Here is a 17,755-nt window from a genome sequence, read left to right on the forward strand (position 1 = left end):
AGCAGGCTCCTGGCTCTGAGCTGTCAGCCCAGAGCCTGACGCGGGGCTTGAACCCACGAACAGGGAGATAATGACCTGAGCTGAAGTCAGACGCTCAATGGTCCGACCCACCCAGGCACCCCAGGAAGATGTATTTTAAATGACCAAGTTTTAGTTTTCCTCACAAGTAGTGTTAAAGACACAGTAACATGTCTATGCATAATGCACATAGGCACATTTCTCCATCTCTTCATTGAATATGTTTGATAGTAGAATCCTGGTTAATAACTGTTCTTTGTGGATTCTTTTGTAGGTGGAAGATGCTGTGCCTTCTCCCCTGACGGGAAAGCCTTAGCAGTTGGCTTGAATGATGGGAGTTTCCTGGTCGTAAATGCTGACACTGTTGAAGACATGGTCTCCTTCCATCACAGAAAAGAAATGATCTCTGATATTAAATTTTCAAAAGGTGAAGATTAAAGCAGAAACTTTCTAAAATGTGTTTGGGGCAAAAATTTATGAGAGTGGACTCTTTAAATACTTCCTTGACCTTTTCCCCATTTGAAATAAGTTCCTGGAAGTAAATTCTCATCTAAAATGTTTGGGTGTTAAGCATAAGAGACTGTTAAAAACTGAGAACAAACTGAGGGTTGATGGAGGGTAGGAGGGAGGGGAGGGTGGGTGATGGGTATTGAGGAGGGCACCTTTTGGGATGAGCACTGGGTGTTGTATGGAAACCAATTTGACAATAAATTTCATATATTGGAAAATAAATAAATAAATAAAATAAAATGTTTGGGTGTTAACTGCATGTTTTTCTTTACAGATACAGGAAAATACCTTGCCGTGGCATCCCATGATAACTTTGTGGATATTTACAACGTACTGACAAGCAAACGGGTGGGCATCTGTAAAGGTGCTTCTAGTTATATTACCCATATTGACTGGGACTCTAGAGGTAAAGTATGTTGTGGCTTTCACGACAAAATTTTTGTTTCAAAAAAGTCAATATCCATTCATACATGTTTCCAGAGAGAAGAACAGTGGAGCTTTAGAGAAAGACAGAGTGGAGAACCCACAGCAAATATAAGCAACTGTAATTTTACAACGCAGGGGCACCTGCTGTTAACATTTTGCGTAGTTTTTCTGTCTTATTACCACTGCCACTACTCCTACTATTATTATTGTTAATTCAAGCCATTGAGTTTTAAGACCATTGAAGATACACGATGCCTTCTGTTACCCTGGCAAGCCACCACTTCACCTTTGGATTCGGCGTTCCTTGTCCTTGCCTTCTATCTCCTCCTTACTGTTTTCCTTTTTCTACCAATGCTCCACCTCTCCAAGAACTGCCCAAGAAGTCTCTAGCAATTTTCATCTTCTGACAGAGGTAGAACTCTGCACGCAGCTCACCTGAAGTTACCCTGCTCTCCAAAACTCCCAGCCGACCCCCTACCTCCTGCAAGTCATGCCCACAGATGCCATGGGAATTTGCCTGTTTATTTAACAAATCTAGTTTCTACATGTGCAAAGTCTTAAGGCAGGAAATGTGGATGATTCAGAAGTGAGACACAGTTCCTGTAGTAGTCCACAAGAGTTTATAATTTAGTGGGGGAGACATACTTGTGCTTGAAAAAAATAGACGCCCAAATGTTAAGGCATGGGGACAAGAACTGGAGAGTCACAGGGAGGTGTTATGCAGGGCCTCTGAGTGGGCCATGTCAGCATTCAGCACCCAAGATGGAGCATCATTGCCCCAGGGGGGGTCACTTTTAAATCTCATCCCAGGGACTTAGCTGTTGTTAGAGTTTGGAGTAGGCATTTAGGAATGGGCAGGGTCCCAGTTTTGAAAGGAGTTTTAGTTGACTATGGTAGAAAGCACCAAGCCCAGTGGTGTCTCTAAGGAAGGAGCTCACAACAGGGAGTCCATGGAGCCTCACAGAAGCAGTGTCCTTTAAGGTAGGTCTTGAAAGATGACCAGAAGTTCACCAGATGGTGAAGCATTCCAGGCTCAGAAGGAACATGGCGTGTCAAGATGAGGAGGTGGGAGAAACAGGGGAAATTAAGAAATAATAATATTGAGTGACTGAGGGCGAGAAGAGAGATGAATGTGGAGGGAACGACCAGGACAGGATGCAAAGGAACCTTTACCTCCTACTAGGAAGCTGAGCACTGAACTTTATCCTGGAGGTAATTAAGTAATTCTAAAAGATTTAGAGGTGGGGCAGGAGGGGGGTGTTCTCTGCCATTTTTGGAAGGATGAGTAAGCCTGGAGTGGAAAAGCAACTAAAATCAGCCAGGAGAAAGAGGTGCTGAGATCTTCCACCAAACAGAGATTATTTCAGAGTTGCCAGAATATTTTATTTCAAGTATTTTTTTTTGAAGTACTGGCCATAGACTGATCCTTCTGCCAAGCAGGTATTCATGTGTAACTGTACTTGATGCATTGGAATTTGGACTTTATTTGAGCCTGACAACTTTCAGGCACTTTATATAGTGCAATAGATGGAAGAAAGCATGCTCTTTACTGCGAGAGGTGCAAGTCCCAACAAGGGCAAAGGGAGATCAGATAAGTCTCTCTCACTTTCATGTCAGAGCCCTGCCAGACACAGCGCTGAGGGCTTAGGCTGGCATTTGTGATCAGAGGTGACACTGGTGGCCTGACAGTCCTCTAGGAACCATTGAGGCCAAACAGATAGAGGGAGACAGCTACTTCTCAGCCACCCTTCTTGGATGTTCTCTGCTTTATTGTTTAAAAAAAAAAAAAAAAAAAAAAGACAGTGATTTCCCCTGTAAATTCTCCTGCTAATGTCCCGATTTATGTCATGTTGGGAGGAGAATTTAGAACAGTCAGGGGCAGCCTTATGCATCTGTAGAATAGAGTACGGTGTGTTTTGTTGGGAATCCAACACCCACAAAATACATAGCACAATATGTGAAATCCCACCATGACAGTGGTCACTGGAGGCTACACTTGGTTCTTATTTACATGTTACATATTATTTATAAGAGAAAATGGGACATAGGAAGAATCAATTTCAATGGGGAAGACTCTTTTACATTTGTTTTAATTTTGGTAAAATACACATAAAGTTTACCATCCTAACCATTTTTAAATGTACGGTTCAGTGCCATTAACTGCATTCATACTGTTGTGCAACCTTCACCACTGTCCATTTCTGTAAACCGAACCTCTATACCCATCAGTCAAGAACTCCCCTTTTCCCCTTCTCCCGGACCCTGCTAACCACCATTCTACTTTATGTCGCTATGAATTTGACTCCTCGAGGTATTTCATGTAAGTGGAATCATATGGTATTTGTCTTTTTGTAACTGATTTATTTCACCTAACATGATGTCCTCAAGATTAATCCATATTATAGCATGTGTCAGAATTTCCTTCCTTTTTAAAATTTTTAAAATTTATTCATTTATTCTGAGAGAGACAGAGACAGTGCAAGTAGGCAAGGGGCAGAGTGAGAGGGAGACAGAGAACCCCAAGCAGTTTCCTGTGCTGCCAGCACAGAGCCTAACGCAGGGCTCGAACTCATAAAAACGCAAGATCATGACCTGAGCGGAAACCAAGAGTCAGACTCTTAACTGACTGAGCCACCCTGGCAACCCCTCCCCTTTTTTAGTATTAAAAAAAAAAATTCTTGTTTATTTTCCGTCCTTTTTAAAGCTGAATAATACTCCAAAGTGTGTATATGCCACATTTTGTTTATCTACAGACAGACACGTGTGTTGTTTCCACCTTTTAGCTATTGTGCATAATGCTGCCATGAACGTGAGTGTACTAGACGCTGCTTTTAATTCTTTTGGGGCATCTACCCAGAAGGAGAATTGCTGAATCAAATGGTAATTCTATTTTTAACTTCTTGAGGAGCCACCATACTATTTTGCACAGCTGTTGTATCACTTGACATTCCTACCAACAGGCACAAGTGTTCCAGTTTCTCTACGTCCTCACCAACACCTGCCATTTTCTGGTTTGGGAGGAGGTCTTTTTTATAATAGCCATCCTGATAGGTATGAAATGGTATCTTATTTTGGTTTTTATTTGCATTTGGGGATTTTTTTTTTAATCTGCAAATGTGTAGGCCCTGTGTTGGATGCTAGGGCTATAAAGAGGAATAAGTCCTAGGTGGAAAGAACAAGATCTTGGCCAGGATCAGTGGGTTGCAATCATGGAGGTGATAGTCTTTATATATAAAGGCCCCCAATGTAGAGCCATCACTTTGCAGGCAGAGGAGCAAACCTCACTATTTCCACAATTTTGCCCTAAGCCAGCTTCTGTGGTCCAACCAGAGCTCAGGGTGATAGAAAAGGCACTGGGAGTAAGGAGGCCGAGGTCTTTGAAAACCTACCTCATCTCCTGTCCTATGTGGCCCCTTTGGTCAAATGAGAGCATCAGACCAAATGTGTTCTATGGACGGAGAGGAAAATAGAATACTTTTGATTTTCAGGGAGGAGTTATATTACCTGGAGAATCAGAGCAAGTATGCCCATGGACCTTCTCTGGTTTAACTCCAATTTGATTGCCATGAGGCATGTGTCATGTTGGTATTGTGCTCCTGATATCCCAGTTCCCAAAGTGGCTGACCTCAGGAATGTGCCATACTGCCTCAAGACCAGCCTAGTTTTGCACAGCAGGGCCTTGAGGGTCCGGCAAGGGCAGAGAGCAGAATTTAGGAGGAGGATTCTATTTCATGCCTTTGATCTTGTCAAAAATAGTGAACACATTTGCTAGAGCCAGCTGGCTCATCAGGGGTGGGGGGTGGCACAGCCTTTCGTGTCCATGGCAACCATGGGTCCTAAGGAACCAAAAAGCCCATCAGCCTTTTGCAGGAATGTCAGCTGCCCCTGAATGAAAGCTGCTGAGAAGGGGGAAAATGTGGAGAGAGATAAAATTTGGAAGAATATTTCCTAGTTGATATTAGTTCATTTCTAGAAATATCAGGACTATAAGTCCAGTCAACAGTTTGGGCCATAATAGAACTCTCATTCCCATTTTCATTGCAAATGATCTGATATATTTGGTACATTTAGTATGAATTTTGGAATTGTTGTAACTTAAAAATTATATAACAACTAGGATGATGGGTGTGAATCATTTCGTGGATTATATAGCTCTATCCACCTGCAGGGTGTGTGGTTTCCTATACCTGCTTAGTAATGAGGACATCTGGCTCTTCTGATTCTCTTCCACCTTGTGAGTAGACATTTCTAGTGAATAAAAATGTGACACTTCTGAAAGAATAGAGTTATTGTTACTAAGTGGCAATTATACATGGATTATACAGATTTTTTGCTCTCTGCTTCTGTTCTCAGAATATTTCAGTGCCTTTATGACAGAGCAGAGGCAGCAGAAAAAAAGAGTGGTGACCTAAATATTTTCTGTGTGCTTGAAAAAAAAAGTAGTAACTGCAGTAAAGAATATGGTAGGGGGTTGGGGTTGGGGGTGGGAATCATACCCATAATTCCTCTTTCCTAATATAAGAATAGCTGCGGTTTTAAAAATTTCTTCACATCCTTGGTTGCAAGGAACTCAAACCCACTCAGCTTAAATTTTCTAAATAATAGTAAAGAATGAGGTTATTTGGAAGATATAGGGATAGCTCATAGAATCTAAGAGCAGGAAGCAACATCTCCTGAGGAACTGGCTTTAGGAATGAACCAGAAAAGCAAGCAGGCACTTCGCTCCTCTCTCTTCTCCTGCTGTGAGGCAGCTCATTTCAGAGTCTACTGCTCTCCTGGGTTTTCGGCCCCTGTCTCTGCAGGACAACTTTCCTTAATTCATTTGCACATGGTCTGTTCTGTTGCTCCCCAAAGTCACCCTAAGTTCCAAAGTCCATCTTATCCCAGCTAGGCACCCACCGATTGAGTTTCCCAGATCCTAAGTTTCCAGGAAAGAGAATTTGAGTGCCCACTCCCATCTGCAGCCTGACTGGGTCAGGCTCTGGGAGCGTCTGGGGCAGCGTCTTCTACCAGAGGACAAACGCAACCACAGGGGTCCAGGCAAGGTGGGAAGGAAGTTCTCAGGGGTGGGACATGAGCCAGGTTGGTACCCCACAGGTGTCTGTGGTGCTACACAGCATTCTGGTGCCTGTGTCTTGTGTTTAGATCCTCTAATAATCTTGCAGTCTTAAAGTATTTCACTTAACTATTATGATAATTTTGGAGTTTTCTTTAAAATACTAAAAAATACTTTGTAGGTCTATTTAGTTCACTGGAGAAATATTATTCATTTTCTTACAATACTAAATAGCCAAAGCTAATTTAACTACCTACTTTGTTTGTATATGTTCAGCCATAAATTCAGGGAAATGTGCCCATTTCAAAAGAAACTTTTTCAAATTCACTTGCTCCTCACAGTCGAGGCCCCTCATCACCATATTATAACCCAGCAAATTAGAAACAATTAAGGTTTTCAGTTACAAAATTAGAGAGCCTTATTTTTAATTATTCACTGAGAAATAGACCTGTAACTTCTGAAGGTTAGCCAAACTAGATTTCAGACCCAGGTGGCACCCACTTAAACGTTAAAGACCATGACAAGTTATTTTGATATTACTTTTGCAAGAAAGACATTTCAAGACTACTAGATGTACAGAGTTATGGGGGAAAAGAGAGCAGGGGAAGAAATAGTATGATGTAAATGTACACTGAATTTTTTACCAATGAAGTATTGGGACATCTGCTTCGGAATCATCTGGGGTGAAAGCCTTGAGTGGAGGCTCATGAAACAGGGCTGGCCATGTGCTAATAACTGTTGAAACTGAACATTAACTGGGCGGTAGGAGTTTTTTATATTCTTCTTACTTCTATATGTGTTTGAAATGTCCCATGATTTAAAAATGCTGAAAAAAATACTAGAGTGTGTGTCTTTTGAGTCATTTAAATTTCAAGCCATAAAGGATCAATGAGGTATAAAGAGGAGAATCAGGGTGTCTATTCTTCTTCAGCATTAATCATAGTGATTACTAGATTTTAATTTTACATCAGACCGAAAGACTGTTTTTGCTCAATGTGTTGTTTTGGGAAAATCTTGGATTTCTTTACAATTTTTCAAGTAAGATAGGGGGAGAGGACAAGCATTTTTATGTTGTTTTATGTGTCACTATATTCTAGTTTCTAGGCTTTAAAGTACAAATTTAGAATTTAGACCTGGGTAAATGTGAGTGCTTACCACAAGGTTCTCATTTGTGATGCCACAATTCTTGCCAAAGCAGTTTCCTTTTACTACACATTTGTGCAACCAGGAAAATGAGCAAAAAGCCTAGATTTAGTCAAGCTTTTGAAAAACAGATATTCCTTTTATAACAGAGTAAAACCTAGCAGGCTTGATTCTATGAGGGATGTGCAAGGTCAGATTTTATGAGGCCCACATTAAAAAATTCATAGCTTTGGGGTTTCTGCCCTGCCATATAATTGACTTTACGTGCACTTCTGGATAATCCAGCATTCATTTGCTCAGTTTATGAGCCTGATTAAAATGAATCAAAATAGTTGCAACCGTGCTTGTATCTTTACAACAGAAAGATAAATGCAGATGTTAATTGTCTTTTTGCTTCATTCTATCATATTAGGAAAATTATTGCAAGTTAATTCGGGTGCCAAAGAACAACTCTTTTTTGAAGCTCCGAGAGGCAAGCGGCATATAATAAGACCTTCGGAGGTAACAGTCATACACAGAGCTTTTTAAAAGTGTTTCGTGAAGATTTAATATGTGCATTTTTAATAAAGCCTGTCCATTATTATCCATTAGTATGGGTTATATTTAGTGTACCTTTAAGCTTGATTGTTTCTTAAATCTGAGTCCTTAATCTGGTTCCCTACATTCTGAGAACCTACGAATTCACTGGTCTGCTGATGGAGCATTGGACAGTCAGCCTTGTGCTTAATCTTCCTCTGCTGCAAGACAATGACTAAGCTTATAATTTGAATGCTACATATTACTTCTTCCATTGGACATGCCCTGTCCTTTGGTGCAAAGCTTTCTGTGAACATAAACTTTTGAAACTTACTTTCTCAGTAAGTATTTGTAACAACACTATCTTCTGTGGTAAGAAAAATTACTTTTTAAAACAAAAACTATGTACAACCTGACCATCCATTTGTATCAAACTGTTTCCCTTTTCCCTGTTTTCCTCATGTCTTTGGCCACATACATAATTTCTTAGTTGTTGAAATCAAAGCCTCTATACAACTTTTGAATCCATGTACTAATGCCTTTCTAAAGGCTAAGGTGCTTTTGCAGCCAAGTGCTTCTTCCAGGGTCTGTATGGAGGTTCCACAGAGTGAACATGGATGGCTGAAAGGTGGTTGCCTGGTTGAGCATTAAGGACCTCTTCTTAGCCCCAGGAGACAACCTGAGTCGTTTATTTGCTATATAACCTTTGATGAACGAAAAGGAAATAATTGCTTCCTTAGAGGGAAAGGTGTCAGAGGGTACACCACTGAGGGATAGGCATCTGCCTCTAACTTCAGTCTGTCATTAAGAGAAACCGTCCCATCATTGCAAAGTACTCCCAGAAACATTGGGATATGTGCCCATTCATAATGTTTTCATGGTTTCTAAAAGAAGTCTATGTGCGGTACTTAAGAAGTATAAGTTGTTAGAGATGCTGGCATTATATTAATGGAAATTGTTTGCTGATCAATCGATCTCACTCCCAGATTCCAATGTATTTATCTCTGATCAGTTGTCATTCTAACTTTTTTAAAGAAACTTCTGTAGCCTTGAGTAAGAGATATTTTAAATTAAGTCCTTTATTCACTGGACACTTCGTACGCCTGTGTTATTGTCTTGTGAACATTCTTGTGTGATGGCTGTCAGTCTCATTTTACAGACAGGGAGATTAAGCCTCCAGGAGAGTAAGAGGACCATGGAGCTGTGGTCCCAGTCTCGAGGGGTCCATGTGTGACTACTTGGCAGCCTAGACCATGGGGCCTTTTGGATTTTTCCTGTGTATTTAAGCATCATTTTACATCACTTCATCTGTGTTTTCCCTTCATGTTCTGGTGCCCCAAAATAAGTGCACTAAAATAAAATTCAGTCGAACCAAATGGTGGAGGGGGAAGGATACCAACTTGGGACCGGTGAGCAATTACTGTGTTTAAGAATCTGCACAAGAGGAAAATTTGTGTTATAAGAAGGCTTCTTCACATACCAGACTCTGGCTCTGAAGAGTTCATCTGTCACTCTGAGGTACACAGTTGGTATTCCAGAGGCTGATCTCTGGTGCTGCTGTTTGCGGAGGCCATCCAGCTGATGTTTTCACGCCTGGGATTCTCTGGTATTGCCACCTAAGGGCACTGGAGACGCAGCTCAGCATTTCTTCCACCAGTAGTGTCAGGCCCTTCAGCTACCTATGAAGGATGACGAAATCCTCTTAAAAAAAAAGTTTATTTATCTTGGGGGAGTGGGAGGAGAGAGAGAGAGAGAGAGAGAGAGAGAGAGAGAGAGAGAGAGAGAATGAATCCCAAGCAGGCTCCACACTGTCAGAGAACAAAAATGTTCTTGCTATAATAAAGCCAGTGAGGCAGAATTGAGTATTGGTTTCTTTTTTCTTTTTTAAGTTTATTTATTTATTTTGAGAGAGAGAGACAGAGAAAATGAATCCGAAACAGGCTCTTCACTGCTCTGCAGAGCCCAACACTGGGCTCGAACTCAAGAACCACGAGATCATGACCTGAACCAAAATCAAGAGTCAGACGCTTAACCAACTGAGCCACCCAGGCACTATAGAAACCCTCTTTTCAAAAAAGGTTTTGGTTTTTTTTGTTTTTTTTTTTTTAACAGCCATGGTGAAACTAATACAAACCTTACTCGACAAATTGTTAAGTATGACGAATACTAAAATGTCCATTTAAATCCATCTGGTACAGCACAGCACAGTCAAAGCAGCACTAAACTAGGAGGCCGGCTCTCTTGAGCCCACTTCCCTCTGCCTCCTAAACCAGCTGTGATTTAAGTGACTCACCTCTCTGGATCTTCCTTCCCCTGGAAAATGATGATGGTAATGACACATCTGCCCAAGGCAAGGTGCTATGGAAGAGACCCTTTGAGGACCCCTCTTCCATCTAAGGTTCAGGATTTTTAACAAGTTTGCCTCTTTTGGGTTTTGTAGGTTAGAGGGATCATTTTTTAATGCTCCCTTTTAAATGCAATTTCTGTAGCTTCCAACAAATTGGGTATTTGCTTGGGGACCTCAGTGTCCAGATCTGGCCAAGGATGATCTGCTGGGGTGATCTCAGGGTGAGCAATAACAGCTCGCCCCCGCCCCAACTGCCCGCTTTTGTGCCTAGATAACGAGGTCAGGGAAACTGCCACATAGGGCGCTGGCACTGGAGATGGACAGGAAAGTCTCAGAAACAGAATCTGGAACGTGGAAGGGAGTCAGTGGCCAGAAAGCCTGCTTGCAGAACCAGCAGGACCGTTTGCCTTCTCTTCCTGAGAAGGCCAGTTTAGTGGATAAGAACCCCAGAAAATGGAGATGATTGCTGAGGAGGCACCTCAAGTCAACTCAGTCTGTGGTCCTGCCTGAGGCACCCCAAATCACCAGGGCGAGTGCTGCTTTTTGGTTCCAGTTCGGCATGGTTCCAGGAGGAGCACAGAATGTTAAATGAGGAGAAATTTGAGTGACTAAAATACATTTAATACCTCCCCACGTTGTGACTAAAACCCAACTGCATCTTTATCTTGCCATTTCTCTGTAATGCGTAGGTGCGTTAACAGATCAAATCCCCCAGGAAAGTCTAATACACAGTGTTGTTACTATTGTTTATTTTAAAAAGGAAAGCCTAGATTATATCAGGATTTCACCTATATGAATTTCAAATCTTTTGTCCATGAATTTCAGAGAAAACAGTTTTAAAGGATAGAATATAGTCATAGTAATGCAATATGAACAGCTCTTCAAGTTCGTAAGGTGGTCTCTCTCTAGCATACAGGATATTAGGCTAGCTGCAGAATCTTATTACTCATTCCTTCTAGAAGCACTCCTTCAAAAAAAGTTACATCTTGTGACTTTTTAAAATAATTTGCTAAATAATCAGCCCCATTGATCAATGCAGCTCAGTAGTTCTTATTTGGGAGCAATATTGCCTCTTCCCGCAGGGACATTTGTCAATGTCTAGGGACAGCTTGGGAAGGAGGGTTGCTGGCCTCCAGTGGGTAAAGGACAGGAATGCTGCTAAAATACTACCATGCACAGGACAGCCCTTGACAACAAAGAATCAACTGTCCTAAAACATTAATAGTGCTGACACTGAGAAACCCTGATCTAGCTTATGGCTTAAATGATGCTAAAACCTACAAGAACTAAAAAACTATTTTTTTAGATTTTCTTTTCTATTCTATTCTATTCTATTCTATTCTATTCTATTCTATTCTATTCTATTTATTTTTTGAGAGCCAGAGAATGAGAGAATCTTAAACAGGCTCCACAGTCAACTCAGAGCCTGATGATAAGGGGTTCGATCTCACAACCATGCAATCATGATCTGAGACGAAATCAAGAGTCAGATACTTAACTGACTGAGCCACCCCAGGCGCCCCCCAAAAAACTTGCTTATTGTCAGATTTCCACAATTCCAAAATAATGATTTTATACATAAAAAAATAAATGGTTATCTGACTGTAGTGTTTACTTAGATAATCCATATGCCACTTAAAAACTGCATCTTAGAACTTACGCACCTCAGATCACAACACAATTGCCTAGTGCTGGCAAAGTCATCAGTAAGGACTATTCAGCTGCATTTTTTATTGCTGTTTATTTATTTTTTTTAAATAGTACGGCATAAGGAATATAGTCAGTCATTGGTAGTGTAACAGAGTCACGTGGTGACAGGTGGTAGCTACACTTTTGTTAAGTGTACCTTAATGAACACGTAGAGTTGTCGAATCACCATGCTGTCCACCTGAAATTAATGTAACGTTGCATGTCAACTACAATAAAGAAAAAGATCTCTAGGTTGTGCAAAAATATATTGATTTCTTTCCTTCTTTTTAAGATTGAGAAAATAGAGTGGGACACGTGGACCTGCGTGCTGGGGCCTACGTGTGAGGGAATCTGGCCTGCACACAGCGATGTGACTGATGTAAATGCTGCCAGTCTTACCAAAGACTGTTCCCTCTTAGCCACTGGAGATGATTTCGGTTTTGTTAAGCTTTTTTCATATCCTGTCAAGGTAATACTGCATGTTTATTATATTTACTTGCTCAGTCTCATTAATAACCTAAAATCTATGCATAGTATCTAAATGGATATTTATTTTTATTTTTTAAAGACTTTTTTTAAGTTTATTTATTTATTTTGAGAGAGAGTGTGTGAGTGGGGGAGGGCAGAGAGAGAGAGAGAGAGAGAGAATCCCAAGAAGGCTCTGCACTGTCAGCATGGAGCCCAATACAGGGTTCGAACTCACGAACCATGAGATCATGACCTAAGATGAAACCAAGAGTCAGAAGCTTAACCTACTGAGGCAGTTAAGGTGCCCCTCCAAGTGGATTTTTAAATATAAGCAATCAATAATGTTATCTACATCACCATTGTTATTTATGCTATCTAAAAACCTTTATGACACTGTTTACTACTAGGTGTCAGAGTCTCATGGTATAGAATTCCTCCTTGAAAGGCCTTCACTGGTCATCAAATCCAACATCTCACAAACTGCAGAGGAAGAATTTCTTTACAACATCTTGGGCCAATGCCTTCCAATAGGTACTTCCTTGGAGAGAGGAAGGTCTTACTACCTCACAAAGCAGCCCAATTCATTTTTAAATAGTTCAGTTATTAAAACGTTTAGCTTTATATACAGCTGAACAGCCTTCATATGGAGCAAGATAGTCCTCGACTCCCTGAAATCTGTTTCTCCAGCCTAAACGTGTCCAGTTCTTCAGCCATTTCCCACAGGACATGGTTTCCTGCTGCCCCTCCCTCTAGGCACACTCCATGTTATCAATTCCATTCTAAACTGTCTCCTCTGAGATGGAATTCACCATCTCAGATGTAATCTGACGAGTTCAGGGTCAGGGGGAATTTTACCTTCTTGTTTTGTATTTGTATTAAATCAAACTAAAATAGCACCAACTCTTTGGGCTGCCACACTATGCAACTGAATCCTAGATTTCATTCCAAAGAAATGTTCAGCTTATCCCTCATCTTGTCCTTACACAATTGATACTCTAAATTTGAGCACAGAACTTTATATTTGTACCAAATAAGATTTATCTTACTTCACCTCCTTGTTCTAACCTGTCAACACGTTTTAAGTACCTTTTCAAAATGTTTACTTTCCCTTCCAGCATCATGTCATCTTCTCATTTCACAAGTGTAAGTTTTAAATCATGGGAAATAAAAAAAGACAAGGACAACCAAACATCACCGTCAGGAGCCCTATTCAGTTATTCTGTTTATTAATGTACACATTGAGTTCTAGTTCTTCAGTCAGGATCAGACATTTACATTTACCCGACTGTGCTATCTTGGAGCTCACGTTTCTATCCTACTCCGGATAACACATCATTAATGATTTGGCAGATATCTTGCTGAAAGCAAGCAAGCAAATCTCCCCTTTTAATAAACCAATCGGTAAAAGACACGTATTTCACACTGAACCGTTGTTGCTGTCTAGTGATCATTACTTCCTTTTCCAAGTGCTTATTGACCTTTTGTGTAATAATTCACCCTAGAATTTTCCAGGGATTGCATCAACTCATGAATCAATATTTGCCAGAGTCTGCTTGTTTTCCCTTTTGAATACAGGAACCTTTTTGTGTTTGAGGCCACCTCTCCTGGCTTCTAAACTCCTCAGCTGTTCCTGACTTTACTTGTGTGGTCATGTTAAAAGAACCTGCACTCAAGCACATAGTTCTTTTTTGCCCTTTCTGGTTTGAAGAGCATTCTCTTTACAGAGGAGATAAGTAAATCTCCTTTCCGTTTGTATTAAATCATGTGATCTAAGATGTGTTCTAACTTTTGCCTATTTTTTTTCTAGTCCTCCCTGTATCTTTGAATTCCTTTACGGTTATCTTAGTTTTTGACTTTAGCATTCCTGAAACTATTAGTTTTCTGTGTAAGACTTCTGCATTCATCCTTGGTTATCCGCTCCTCCATCATTTGTGCGCTTAAGACGTTGAACACACCAGTTCCCTCAGCAGCAACTTTAGTTTCCTTAAATGCCTTCCTCTTTAATTCTTCATTTGTAAACATCCTGTCAGGGTATGATTTTGGTAGTTTTTCTAAGATACGCTTCTGAGTATATCCAGTGTTCCCTTCATTGTCCTTCCCATCAATTCACCATCACTTATCAGCACCCCCTTCCTGTGTGGTCACAGTTCAGTTCTCTGTAGCACTTTTCCTTCCTACTTTTACATTTTTTAGAAAGAGATTGCTCGTAGGACAAGTCAAAAAGTTAGTGATACCCTGGCTTTAGTAGATGGGTTGTGGCAGATCTTTAAGTAGCTAAAATCCCCATGGTACAACTCCATCGTGCTCCTGAGCTACATTTGTTGTTGGTCCTGGCAATTCATCATCTGCATCCCCAGCCTGCCCAGGTAGGCTGTCTATAGCAGAAATTTCAAGCTGTGTTCCTCCAACTCCCAGAGTTCCAAGGAGGCTCCTCAAGGACAACTTCAACAAACAAAGTAGGGGCCAACTGAAGGGGATCTGGGACCCCACCCCTACTACCCCAGAGCCATTCTGCATTTTATATTTTATACATTGAGTTTCCGTATAAGATTTATTTTCCCAACATTTTGTTATGAAAATTTTCAAGCATACAGATTAGGCAAAAAATGATACAGTGAACTCCTGGAGTTCTATAAAGAATTCATAGATTCTATACATATTCAAACTTAAAATTTTTTTTAAATGTTTATTTATTTTTGAGAGAGGGAGATAGAGCACAAGTAGGGGAGGGGCATAAGGAGAGGGAGACACAGAATCTGAAGCAGGCTTCAGGCTCTGAGCTGTCAGCACAGAGCCCATTGTGGGGCTCGAACCCACAAACCACGAGATCATGACCTGAGCTGAAGTCGGAAGCTTAACTGACTGAGCCACCCAGGCGCCCTGATTCTATATATAATTCAAAGTAAATTGTAGGGGTGCCTGGGTGGCTCGGTTAAGCATCCAACTTTGATTCAGGTCATGATCTCAAGTTGACCAGTTAAAGCCCCACATCGAGCTCTGTACTGACAGCTCAGAGCCTGGAGACTGCTTTGGATTCATTGTTCCCCTCCCGCTGCCCCTCCGTCACTCACACTCTGTCTCTGTCTCTCAAATAAATAAACATTTTTAAAAAAATGTTTTTTAGGGGCACCTGGGTGGCTCAGTCAGTTAAGTGGCCGACTTCAACTCAGGTCTTGATCTTGTAGTTCATAAGTTTGAGTCCTGCATCAGGCCCTGTGCTGACAGCCCAGAGCCTGGAGCCTGCTTCTGGTTCTGTGACTCCCTCTCTCTCTGCACCTCCCCAGCTGGCACTCTGTCTCTCTCTAAAATAAACATTAAAATTAAAAAAAAAATTTTTTTAAACAAAGTAAATTGTTGATATAAGGATACTTACCCCTAAATGTTTCAGCATGCCTATCATTACCTGTAGTTCAACATTTGCTTATGGTGTTTTTAAGTTTATTTATTTTGAGAGAAAGAGAGAGCAGGGGAGGGGCAGAGAGAGAAGGAGAAAGAATCCTAAGGAGGCTCCACACCATTAGCGCAATGTGCTTATGGTGATTTTTAAGTAAAATTTACATATAGTTGAATTACACAGTTTTTTTTTAAGGTTCCTTTTGATGAACGTTGACAAACAAATACACCTACATAATCCGAACACCTGTCAAGATACAGATTCAAGATATAGATCACTATCATCACCCCAGGAAGTTTCCTCATGCTAACTTCTGGGTCAATGCCCCCACCCCCCATCATTCTCACATGAAAAGACTATTCCATTGTTTTCCATAATAGATAAGTTTTACCTGTTCTAGAACTTCATATAAATGATCAAGTAGGTACTGTTTTGGGTCTGGCTTCTTTTCACGCAGATAATGTTTCTGAGATTCTTCCTAATAATAGTCTGTTCCTTTTTATAGCTGAGCAGAAGTCCATTGTATGGATAGAACAGAGTTTGTGTACCCGCATGGCTGTCAAAGGGCATATGCTTTTCCAGTGTTTCGTTGTAAGAAAGCTGCTATCAACATTTTTTGGACAAATCTTGTAGACATGTTTTCTCCTTCTTATGTAAATACATAAGAGTGGAATTTCTGGGTCGTAGGGGAAAATGCATGTTTAACTTTTTAAGAAACCACCAGACCTCTTTCCAAAGTGGTTGTATCATTTTATATTCTCATAATGAATGTAAGAGAGTTCCAGGTACCAACATTCAGTATTGTCACACTTGCAAAATTTAGCTGTCCCAGGGATCTCACTGTGTTTGTAATTTATGTTTCCCTGATGACTAATGACACTAAACATTTCTTTGTTTCCTTACTGGGCATTTGTGAAGTGTTCATACAAATCCTTTATCCACTATAATAAGTTGGATTGTTTCTTGTTATTCTTGAGTTCTATGTAAGATTTGATGCAAGAAAGAGTTTCATAATTTAAAAGCATTTGAAAACCACTGGTCAATGTAAACAACTTTGACAGTGTCACTTCTCTTTCTCCTCTTAACCTGATTTTTCTGGCACACTTTTGCTCCCAAATACATGGACCCAGGCTGATGAATAGTTCTAGCTTTGTAGTCCTCCTCCTCCAATGCTTTGAATCTGTTGGACAGAGCTCACCGTCTGTTGTAGACCGAATGTTTCCCCACCAAAATTCATGTATCGAAGCCCTATCATCCAATGTGACTGTATATGTAGAGAGGGCATTTATGGAAATAATTAAGGTTAAATGAGGTCACAGGGTGGGACTCTGATCTGATAGAATTAGTGTCCTTCTAAGAAGAGACACCAAAGAGGGGCGCCTGGATGGCTCAGTCAGTTGAGCATCTGACTTTGGCTCAGGTCATGACCTCACAGTTTGTGAGTTCAAGCCCTGCATCAGGTTCTGTGCTGACAGAGCCTGGAGCCTCTTCAGATTCTGTGTCTCCCTCTCTCTCTCTCTCTCTGCCCCTCCCCTGCTTGTACTCTGTCTCTCTCTCTCAAAAATAAATAAACATTAAAAAAAGAAGAAGAAGAAGCAGAGACACCAAAAAGCTCATATTCTGTCTCCATGCACACTGAGGAAAGGCCATAAGCACACTTTCTATGTGCTCATGCATGGTATGTCTAGGCCAGGAAGAGAGCTCTCACCAGGAGCCAAATTGGTCTTATACTTTCCAGCCTCTTCCCAAAACTGTGAGAAATGAGTTTCTGTTGTTTAAGCCTCCCAGAATGTGATATTTTGTTAGGACAGACTTACCACTTTAAGACACCATCCCACTGTAGTGTTCTAACATTGAGTTCTATGTCATCAAGTCTTAATGATACTTATGAGATCTCAACACCACACAGCAACCTCTTTGCCCAAAATTCAGGTTGCATTTGTTAGACTCTAATGTCATATCTTCTTCTTGACCCTTTTCCCTATTCTCCTTTGCTAGGAGTTACTCTGTCTCTCTTCCAGGCAGTATTCTCTCAATGACAAAAAGGTGTTCTTTTCAGTTTAAAATCTTCTCAATGAGGTCATTAGTCCCTTGATAATCACATTATTGCCAGCCTCCATAAAATAGACTCTCCTTCCCAGAGCCCGCCCATTTTTCTAGTACCTTAAATTATGTATCACAAGACCCA

The 17,755-nt window shown here is 40.7% G+C and overlaps 1 protein-coding gene across 5 annotated transcripts in view; it reads left to right on the forward strand.

Annotated features, from left to right (window-relative positions):
• EML6 (EMAP like 6) overlaps positions 1 to 17,755 on the forward strand; it is a 281,421-nt gene that overhangs the window by 215,722 nt on the left and 47,944 nt on the right. For all 5 annotated transcript variants that reach the window (XR_008417847.1, XM_053890698.1, XM_053890697.1 and 2 more), the window contains exons 23-26: positions 293 to 445; positions 803 to 934; positions 7,566 to 7,654; positions 11,998 to 12,174. Coding sequence is in view for 4 of the 5 variants with exons in the window: in XM_053890698.1 (XP_053746673.1) it covers positions 293 to 445; positions 803 to 934; positions 7,566 to 7,654; positions 11,998 to 12,174 (551 nt within the window). In the remaining variant the exon portion in view is untranslated. The remainder of the gene's footprint in view (positions 1 to 292; positions 446 to 802; positions 935 to 7,565; positions 7,655 to 11,997; positions 12,175 to 17,755) is intronic.

Source organism: Panthera pardus, unplaced genomic scaffold, assembly GCF_024362965.1.
Source record: "Panthera pardus isolate Hobbes unplaced genomic scaffold, ASM2436296v1 HiC_scaffold_25, whole genome shotgun sequence".
In the NCBI taxonomy this organism is placed as follows: domain Eukaryota; kingdom Metazoa; phylum Chordata; class Mammalia; order Carnivora; family Felidae; genus Panthera; species Panthera pardus.